The 9,238-nt window shown below is 60.6% G+C and overlaps 3 protein-coding genes and 1 long non-coding RNA gene across 7 annotated transcripts in view; 3 read left to right on the top strand and 1 right to left on the bottom strand.

Annotated features, from left to right (window-relative positions):
• The window catches only part of Tlcd3b (TLC domain containing 3B), a 12,123-nt gene extending 7,108 nt beyond the window's left edge, over nucleotides 1-5,015 (top strand). The window contains exons 3-7 of one of the 3 annotated variants that reach the window (XM_010617348.2): nucleotides 893-976; nucleotides 2,949-3,183; nucleotides 3,275-3,370; nucleotides 3,490-3,778; nucleotides 3,869-5,015. In XM_010617348.2, the coding sequence (XP_010615650.1) occupies nucleotides 893-976; nucleotides 2,949-3,183; nucleotides 3,275-3,370; nucleotides 3,490-3,777 (703 nt within the window). In that variant the 3' untranslated portion in view covers nucleotide 3,778; nucleotides 3,869-5,015. Of the gene's footprint in view, nucleotides 1-6; nucleotides 71-892; nucleotides 977-2,948; nucleotides 3,184-3,274; nucleotides 3,371-3,489 lie in introns of those variants that run through there. The other 2 variants (XM_010617349.2, XM_033758501.1) reach the window with 2 other exon arrangements.
• CUNH16orf92 (chromosome unknown C16orf92 homolog) lies at nucleotides 4,629-5,675 on the bottom strand. The gene is made up of 4 exons (XM_010617351.2): nucleotides 5,417-5,675; nucleotides 5,010-5,168; nucleotides 4,845-4,932; nucleotides 4,629-4,732 (listed from the first exon to the last, which is right to left on the bottom strand). The coding sequence occupies exons 1-4, from the start codon at nucleotides 5,601-5,603 to the stop codon at nucleotides 4,711-4,713; spliced, it is 456 nt and encodes a 151-aa protein (XP_010615653.1). The 5' UTR covers nucleotides 5,604-5,675; the 3' UTR covers nucleotides 4,629-4,710.
• A 35-nt stretch (nucleotides 5,676-5,710) lies between these two features.
• On the top strand, nucleotides 5,711-8,518 carry LOC117284116. 2 transcript variants are annotated; one of them, XR_004515193.1, is made up of 3 exons: nucleotides 5,711-5,831; nucleotides 7,239-7,622; nucleotides 8,382-8,518. It is a non-coding gene; the product is annotated as an uncharacterized LOC117284116 (long non-coding RNA). The 2 variants fall into 2 exon arrangements; XR_004515192.1 differs by having other exon boundaries at nucleotides 8,084-8,518.
• A 284-nt stretch (nucleotides 8,519-8,802) lies between these two features.
• Nucleotides 8,803-9,238, top strand: part of Doc2a (double C2 domain alpha) — a 4,748-nt gene continuing 4,312 nt past the window's right edge. The window contains exon 1 of the mRNA XM_010617456.2: nucleotides 8,803-8,881. Within this exon, the coding sequence (XP_010615758.1) occupies nucleotides 8,803-8,881 (79 nt within the window). The remainder of the gene's footprint in view (nucleotides 8,882-9,238) is intronic.

Genomic DNA, 9,238 nt, shown 5'->3' with positions numbered 1-9,238 from the left:
CCAAGAACACGCTGCAGCGGCTGCCCCAGCTGCGCTGGGAGGAGGCCGACGCGGTCATTGTCTCAGCCAGGTACGGCAGCCCTTCCCTGAGCTCAGCCCGTCCCCCCGCCCGCTGCGTGGGGAAGGAGGGGACCCCAGGACCTCCCAGGCCCCCAGGACCGGTCCGCTGCCGCGGTCGTAGCTTCGCCTCCTGACCTCACTCACCTTCCGCAAGACCGCAGCCAACCCGGCCATCTGGTCTACTAGTGTTCAGCCTGCTTTTCCTCCTTCCTCCCCTCCAGAGCAGGCCAGCATGTGACTAAAGCATCCCTGTGAGAAACACACCAGGGCGCAGGGCTAGGGACCGGGACAGGGGCCGTGGTCACGCAGGGCAGTGGCTGGGGGACAAGGCGTGGAGCAGGGGAGGCCAGACTCTGCTCCATCCTGGAGTAAGGGCCAGCACTGGGCAGGAACTTGGCGTCCGACTGGGAGAGTGGCCAGGGGAGCTGAGGTGGCTTTGGGACCCGGGGCCACAGTGAGGGGCAGGCAGTGCAGTGGCCAGGCGGCCTGTGGTACGGGGCAACCGTGGCCTCCTGCATCCCCCAGCGGAGGCCACTCTCAGCCACACATTCCCAGCAGTCTCTCAGGGTGGCCCCCCTTGGAGTCCTGAGAGAGGACTCAGTGTCCACAAATGGGGGAAGGACGAAAGCCCCAGGGAATGGGGTGGCCTGAGGCACAGCATCCAGGAAAGTACAGGACGTGGAGGTGGGGCCGTGGGGGACCCCCGGCAAGCCTGGCCTGGGGGAAGGTGGGTTCTGGTGCCCTGAGGAGCAAGTGAGCCCATGGCACGGTGGCCAGGCCAAGAGGGGGAAAGCAGCTGCAAAGCCCTCCCACTGTCCCTCTGTCTCCCCAGGCTGGTGTCCTCTGTCCAGGCCATCATGGCCTCCACCGCGGGCTACATCGTCTCCTCCTCTTGCAAGCACATCATTGATGACCAGTAAGTGCCATGCAGCCTGCACGACCCTGGGCCTCCTGGTCTTTGGGGAGCTCAGTGGGCCCCGGACCCTGACCTGGGCCTGGGCGAGTTCACTGAAATCACTGCAACTCAACACCCCAGAATAAATTTATCCTGTCCCGTCTGTCCTTAAAGGTCAGAATCAGGGGAGCAGGAACGAGGATCAAAGAGAATCCGCCAGGGGGTTTGTGGTCGGCTTCTGGCCCCTTGCAGTGTGCCTGCCTGTGTCACTTCCTCCCGACCGCCGCCCTCTCAGCCCTCCTCGGTCCTCAGAGCCCGGTGTGGTGTCCGCCAGCTCCGAGCCCAGGGAGAGTAAAGAGCGACAGCGGGTCGCCGAGGGGAGGCCGAGGGGGGCAGGGAGAAAGACGAGGCCGGGGTTTGGCGCGGGCAGGTGCCGCAGAGCCTGGCGCGAGCCCAGCTGGGCTAGGCGGTGGGGCCCTGTCCATGGTGCTGACTGCTCCTGGCCCGAGCGCTCAGCTCTGGCTCGGCTCCCCTGCTCCGATTGGGGTCCCTTGGCCCAGGGGACTTGTCTCGGCGGGGCCAAGAGCAGAGCCAGAGTATCCCTCAGCTTGTTCTGGGAAGAGCGAACTGGATCACCTCCCGCCTGCTGGGTCCAGCTAAGCTGCTCACTTCCCACCCAGGGGTCACCTTGTGTCTCTCATTTCCTCCCCTCCAAGCCTGCTCTTGTCCCTCTTTCCCCTCCCTTTAATCCTCAGGTAGGTGGAGAGGGTCAGGGTTAATCCAAGGGCACCAGCTGTTCCCAGTTCTGAGCACCTGACTGCCCAGTGCCCGGGGCTGGGGCTCACCGTGCAGGGCAGCCTGCCCGAGTCCCAGGCCCAGGTCTGCCTGTCAGTTCTTGGCTCCTTGCCCTCAGGGAAGGCTCGTGGGGTCGGTCCCCTCCCTGTGTTCCTGCCGTTTGTTGGGGGCAGCTGCCCCATCACATTCCCCAAAACCACTGCCCTTGGCTCAGGTTCTCCTTCCCAGCCTGCCCTCACCTGCCCTCTGCTGACCGCGTGCCCACCCTGTCCTGGGGCTCCTCACAGTTGGCCTCAGTTCTCTGCAGAGAGCCTCCAGCTGCCTGCCTGCCTGCCTCGCCTTTCCGCCCTCCACCCCTCCTCAGACCTGTCTCGGGATACACTATTCAGAGGAAGCGCCCTGTGCTGACTCAAGGAGAAAAATGCAAGGGTGCATATTCACGCAATTCTCATTTTTGTTTACTCCCAAAGTGCAGAGAACTTTCTCTGTGCTTGGCACCTTTTACTCAGCACTTTCTCCTTAATGCTCAGCTAGATGTGAAAAAGCTTGGGCCACCACAGGCAGGGAGAGCAGCACAGCAGCACCAGAAGGGCCCAGATGCATCTAGAGTGAGCTGGGGACTGCGGGGCCCAGACCAAGGGCTGTGGCTGTTGCCTTGGCCAGGTCACCTAGCCCCTCCCCCCATGACTGTTTCCTCATCATTATAATGGAGACGGAGGTAACCTCACCTCCTCTTCTAGGGTTTGTGTGACAGTAAATAGGTTTGTGCTGTGTGAAGATTTAGGTATTGGAACGGTGCCTGTACAGTACGTGAACAGTTAGTTGGTGTGCTGCCGCGTGACCTCTTCCTGTTATGCCCAGACCTGCACTGGCGATCCGCACCCTGCATGGGCTCCTGTCCTCCCTCCATGGCTGCCCTTTGGTCTGGCAGCATCCTTGCTTGCTTCTCCCACTCTGCTGTGGGGCGGGGTGGGCTCCGAAGTAAGCCTGCTTTGGAGCCCAGCCCACCACTGCCTGAAAGTGTGGCTGTGTGACCTTGACCGGGTTCTCACGTGGCACCCCAGTTCCATCGTCTGCAGCCCGAGGCTCCCTTCGTTCTCAGGGCTGCTGTGAGGACCCTGGAGGTCTGATTCACCTCCCACAGAGCTGCTCATGCACCGGCCTTCCTGTCTTCCTGACCCTTTTCTCTGCCCGACAGACACTGGCTGTCCTCTGCCTACACGCAGTTTGCAGTGCCCTACTTCATCTACGACATCTATGCCATGTTCCTCTGCCATTGGCACAAGCATCAGGTCAAAGGGCACGGAGGGGACGACGGGGGCCCCCAGGCACTGGGCAGCACCTGGGCCGTGGTGCGCGGCTACCTGTACAAGGAGTTCCTCATGGTGCTCCACCACGCCGTCATGGTGCTGGTGTGCTTCCCGCTGTCCGTGGTGAGCTGGGACTTCCCTGGGGTGCAGGGGCTGCGGCTGCCCCTGCTCCACAAGGGACCCGTGGGGATGCCTTCACCTTCTCCCCTTGCAGGTGTGGCGACAGGGCAAGGGGGATTTCTTCCTCGGCTGCATGTTGATGGCAGAGGTCAGCACCCCCTTTGTCTGCCTTGGCAAGATCCTCATCCAGGTGAGAGGGCATGGTGGGGCGGCCACTGTCCAGGGTCCTGGGGCCTTTGGCCTACGGAGAGGTGGCAGAGGACCCCGCCACCTGCGCTGTCCCCACCCTGCCACCTGCTCTGTCTGCAGTACAAGCAGCAGCACACCCTGCTGCACAAGGTGAACGGGGCCCTGATGCTGCTCAGCTTCCTGTGCTGCCGGGTGCTGCTCTTCCCCTACCTGTATTGGGCCTATGGGCGCCACGCCGGCCTGCCGCTGCTCGCAGTGCCCCTGGCCATCCCGGCCCATGTCAACCTGGGCGCCGCACTGCTCCTCGCCCCCCAGCTCTACTGGTTCTTCCTCATCTGCCGCGGGGCTTGCCGCCTCTTCTGGCCCAGAGGCTCCCGGCCGCCCTCTCCCTGTCAGGCCCAGGACTGAGGTGGGGCAGGGGCCGTCCCCATCTGTACCCCCTGGGTGGGGCTTTGGGGCTGAGGGCAGGGGCTGGAGCCAGGGGTCCTTGGCTTAACAGCCCCAAGACTGACAGATGGACTCAGAAGGACAGGGGACAGCCACCCTCAGGGCTAAGGACGTGATCAGGTGACCAAGTGGAAGATGGGGGAGGGGTCTCTTCTCCTGACAGAGACAAGAGCCCAGGGCAGGGCCAGTGACCCTTCCCTAGCAGCTCATGTCGTGCTAGGGAAGAGGAAGGGAGTGTCCTTTCCACTGCGAGGCGGGAGGCCTGTGAGGAGAGCGAAAACTCAAGGGGTCCAGGAGTCAAAGGATGTGGGGGGCCCTGCTGCTAAGGACACCCTAGCCCCTCTGCTGCAAGCCCTCTCTGCTCCCTGCCATCTGGGAGGGGAAGACACCCTCACTCTCCCTGTGGGCCTCACAGGCCCGGCTGCTCCCACGGCTCTTCTGTGGGGAATCTTATTTATTTTATTTTATTTATTCACCAAATTCAACGTAATTTGTTGGGGTGGGGGAGGGAGATGGCTGCTCCCCCTTCCCGCCTCCCCAGTGCTGAGCATCCCGGGCAAGTGAGGCCACCCACCTCGCCCTCGGGCCCTGGCATGTCCCTGGTGCTACAGACCGCTCAAGGCTTCCTCCACTCTGGGGTCAGGACCCTGGGAGGTGCTTCACAGACTGCTAATAAAGACAACCTGCGTGAACGCCACCAAGGCCAGCTCCGTCCAGTTCTTTGAGGCTACAAAGGGGAGAGGTGGGGGCCTGGTGTGAGGGGAGCAACAGGACCCCTCCTGCTGGTCAGTGAGCAGTCAGGAAAGACAGAGTCGAAGTCGAGAACCTTTATTTATCAGTGGGCAAAAAGGGCATCCTGGGCCCCTGGCTGCGTCCATGATCCTTGTCGGCTCTCTAGGCTCCTTGCTGGCAGCTCCTGAGGGGTATGGAGACCAGACAGCAAGTCACGTACCACTTCCCGAGGGGCAGGGCCCTCTGGACTCCCTGGAGAGGTAGAGGGGTGGGCTGGGGCACGGGGCAGGCCTCACATGTGGATGAAGAACTGGAAGAGGAGGTAGAAGAAGGCCAGCACCAGGATGCCCACCAGGATGCGATGGAAGAGCCCAGGGCCAGAGCCTGCCAGACAGGAAGGGTCAAGGCCACTCTTTGGCCCCGGCTGGGAGGAAGGAGGCTTTTCCACATCTGGCTCCTACCTGAGTGGACAAACTGCACAGGTCTCTCTCCAATAAACTGGGCCACGGCCAGGAGGCTGGTTTGGTCTGAGTCTGGGTAATCAAAGAAGTTGGGTCTGTCTATGAAGCGTGGAGATACTGCTGCTGGGGACAAAGCCTTGGTGTGCGCTGGCCTGGGCACTAGGACACAGGGTGAAGTGTGACAACAACCAAGCTGACTCCCCCAGCCCCACCATGACAGGGGTGGAGGCCCTGTTGGTTTTGTTCCCAGGGTGAGCCAAGCACCCAAGGGAGGCTCATTTTGGCTGGGAGGGGAGGAGTGGGAGGAGGTGGAGGGAAAACAAGGCCCAGGGCTGGACTCCTGGGACAGGGCAGTGTCCTGACCCCTGGCCTCCCTCCTTCCCCCTGTCCCTGAGTCTGCTTCCCACCGGCTCCTCGGGCCTGCAGCCCAGCCAGCCACACCCACGCGGGCAGCCACTGCCCCAGCCTCATGAGTCTCCGTCCCTCGATGGGGTGCTGCGCTCTCTGTGACGTCACAGCCCAGAGCCATTCTAATGGAGTAGCTAGGGTGGAAGGAGGAAGTGCTGGCAGCTGGGCTTCCATCCACCTGTCCATCCCCTACGGGGCGGGGGGCGGCCCGCGGTGCCTTTGTCCTTCCTAAAGCTGAGGTGGTGGTGGGGGCTGGGAGGGGCAGCTCAGGGGTCCAGCGGGTGCCTCACCTGGTCAGGGTCTGAGGTTAACCCCCCAGCACCATAAATGAATAAATAAAAATGGTGGCTCAAGAATTTATACATAGAAGGATGGACGGGGCGCTCTTGCTGAACGAAAGCTGATCTGTGACAGGTGCGTTTGCCTGGGAGGCACATTTTGGGTTAGGAGTGTGGAGCAGGGTTAGGTTGTTCTATTTGTCCCTGGGATGAACCTCAGGTAGCATTAACGAGCGCTTCTTCATATGGTAAATGACCACCGCGGCGGCCTCACGTGGTCGATTCTCCAGCCCCTTCCTACAGAAGGCAGAACCAAGGCTCAGAGGGGAGGGGTGCGGCTCCACTGGGCTCCCCTCGCCTCACGCCCCCAGATCCTGCCGCACAGGGTCTCCGGGTCCACCGCAGCCCGTCCTGGGTCCCGCGGACAGGGACGGGGACAGCGAGGGGCGGGCTTCCCTCGCTAGGGGGCGGTAGCGCGCAGGCCTTGCGCCCGGCTCCCGCCACTCCGCGCAGGTGGCGTCTGTGCGGCAGCAGAGCGGGCTCCAGGGCCCGGCGGTGTGCGGGGGCCGTAGTTAGGGGATCCCTGGCCCGGCCCCAGGGAAGTCCCTGGCCCTCCGGGGAGCCTCGCAGGCTGAGCTCGTCGCATCGATACGCCCCTCGCTCGTCCTTTCCCGCAGCGCTGCGCTCCAGGGCCCCTGCGGTTGGGAAACCAGCTCCTCTCCAATTGGCAGGGAGGCCTGTCCGTCACAGGCGCGTTCCCGCCCACCCGGCCAAGGACACTCAGGGTCTCCCCATCTTCCCGCCGCCTCGGGGTCCTCCCGCTCCCGGGGCCCCTCTCTGTCAGTCCACGCTTCCTCTGCCTCGCAACCCCAAGAGGTCGTTGCTGTGATCAGCTTTAATTTCCTAACTAGAAAAAAGCCCAAGACGGAAAGATGAGGGAAAGGACATGCACTGGAGGTGGGGTGGGGGTTGTTCCCAGCCTGGCTGACCTTTAAAGTTTTCTTTGGCTTCTTTCGGTGCAGTTTTGTCCCCGTCACTCCACTGACACTACTTTGGTCAAGTCTAGCTATGACCTCTTTTATTTGCCAAATTGAATGAGACTTCTTTTTTCACTCTGTCTCTCAGTGGGGTGCCTGTCCCTGGTGTGAACCCAGGAGCCAAACTTGCCAGTTCTCTGGGTCCTCCTCTTGCCAGCTCAGCCTTGGGTCCTCTCTTTTCTATGTATATCCACTCCCCTAGGTGATCTCATCGAATCCCATGGCTTTAAATACCAGCCATATACTGGTGACTCACAAATGTATATTTCCAGCCGAGACCTCTCTCTGGAGCTCCAGGCTCTGATATCCAGCTTCCTGCTTGATGTCTCTGTGTCCAAAAACATCTTGTGTGCATCAGATCATAGATGAGGCTCGTGATTCCATGCCAAGCCTCTCCCTGCTGGGCATTTCATCTCCATGGTGCTCCCCCAATCCTCTACATGTTCTGACAACAGAGTGCGGGTGGCCTCAGACCCCTGCCCTGCTCTCTCTCACCTGACCAGCAGCAGTGGAACCCTGCAGTTCGATTCTCAGCCTGTCTGCCTCCTGCCCTGGGCTTCCCTCCTCTGCCAAGTCACAGCCAAGTTTCGCCTCGCTAACTGCGACAGCCTTTGGATGTTTATTTTTGCTGGCCAAGACCTGCCCTCTGTCTGCCAGCAGAGCCAGCTGAAACAGATGGAGCCACTACTGAAGCCCCTGGCTTCCTTCAGTCCCACGCAGTTCTGAACTTCACCTTCGCCTACAAGCCCCTGCCCGCCTGTCCACTGAGGCCGCTCTCACCATCCCCTCCCTGGCCTTCTCCAGCCAAAGAGCTCTGGCCTGCTCTGCAAGCGCCCGCGGTTCTTGAGCGCCTCCCAGCCTGTGCAGACCTCAATTCCAACCCTGCACAGGTGAGTGGCACCCACTCTTCCCTGGCCTCACCTTGGTCGGTTGGGTTGGAATCGCTGGATTGGAATCGCCCGAGTTAATGTCCATGTCTCCTGCGAGGTGACAGAGCAGGAGATCACTGGGCTCTGCTCTGGCGCAGTGTGGGCGCAGTGTGCACCGTGGTGTGAGGTGCTAAGAAGTCTGGCGTGGGAGGAGAAACAGTGGAGCCCAGTGGCCCAGTGGCTCCACCTGCCTGGCCAGTCCTCCACAGCCTCTCCTTGCTCTGGACTCTTTTCTTATCCCCATCTTGAAAATGTGTGGTCCCACATACATAGAGGTTTTCCTCACCAGTAGAGCGTGTGCCTAGCATGGGTGTGGTCCTGGGCTTGGCCCTGGCACACACAGATGCACATACACGTGGATATGGACATGCATGTAACAAGTGCATGCATTCATACATGTTTTAATGTGTTATTTGAAACAGGCAACATAGGTCCACAGTATAGAAGTGAAAAGGCTCAGGAGGGTGTATATCTCAGAACTCTCTCCTATGCCTTCCTTTCCTGCCCTACAGCAACCTCTTTAGAGGCATCACAGGTACCATTTATTCTCTTATGTGGTCTTCTGGAAATAATTTATGCACAAATAAATACGTAAAAGCTCTTTCCCTCCTGGCTCAAATCGCAGCATTCCACACATCCTGCTCTGCACCTTCTTTAAGTTAAACAGATTGTGAAGTTCATCATGGTCCTTTTCTTTTTTGTGGCTGTATACTATTCCAGAGTAGGGAGTCATGTCATGACTGACTTAAGCAACACTTTACACTTGGATGTTTCCCATCTTTCCGTGCATGCTGCAATGAAGAACTTTGAATTAAGCCGGACATGGTGGTGCTTGCCTGTAACTCCAGCATTTAAGAGGGAGACTGAGGCAGGAGGACAGAGAACTCAAGGCTGGCCTGAGCTATGAAGTGAGATCCTGTCTCAAAAAATATGATTAAATACAAACAAAATTTACGTGATTTTTTGTGTATGTGTAGAGGTGTGGGTGCTGAGCCCCCGCTCTACTACTGGGGCGCACACCCAGCCTCTCCCATTGCGAAAGGCGGTGCAGAGCCCACCTCGCGGTGACAGCCCCGGCTAAGCACCAGTGTAGGTGAGGACAGCTAGAGGCGGCCCAGTTTGGGGCCCTCGGGACTCAGAAATGAATCACCCCTCTGGCTGCCGCAGCCCCTGGGCTACAGACGCAGAAACGGGGAGGCAGCGCACGCAGAGTGGCAGAGGTGAGTCCGACGCTCCAGGAAGACGCAAGAGCAGCGCGACCGGGTGCCCAGGGCAGGAGGGCGTCTCCGGGTGCTCATCTGTGACCTGCGTCGGACAGGTGGAGGCCGCGCTGCTCTGCGGGGCGTGACGGCCCGAGAAGTCTTGGCCTCTCCGCAGGCTCAGTTCGGGGACCAGGAGGAGGGGATCAAAGGCTGGGGCAGGGCTGGGAGAGGCTCGGCTCGGCTGCCCGGGCCCCACTGAGGCTCCCTCCGACGCTGCCCTAGGACGCAGAGTTGGCTGTGGGAGGGTGGATCCCCGAGGAGAAGCTGCCCCGAGGAGGACACTGGGGCCCGGGGCGGCTGGGGCTTGGGGGCCCG

This window comes from Fukomys damarensis, unplaced genomic scaffold (genome assembly GCF_012274545.1).
Source record: "Fukomys damarensis isolate Sample0158 unplaced genomic scaffold, DMR_v1.0_HiC HiC_scaffold_34, whole genome shotgun sequence".
NCBI lineage: Eukaryota > Metazoa > Chordata > Mammalia > Rodentia > Bathyergidae > Fukomys > Fukomys damarensis.
This window is presented reverse-complemented; position numbering and strand designations above follow the sequence as displayed.

Bases quoted from the DNA above. Each gene is read 5' to 3' on its own strand.
- CUNH16orf92 (XM_010617351.2), bottom strand. From the start codon at position 5,603: ATGGACAGGTGGATGGAAGCCCAGCTGCCAGCACTTCCTCCTTCCACC. The intron at 5,169-5,416 runs GTGGGAAGCAGA...CCTGTGTCCTAG, and splicing joins GCTGCAGGCCCGAGGAGCCG to TGCCCAGGCCAGCGCACACC. The intron at 4,733-4,844 runs GTGAGGCCTGCC...CATACCCCTCAG, and splicing joins TTCCAGTTCTTCATCCACAT to GAGCTGCCAGCAAGGAGCCT.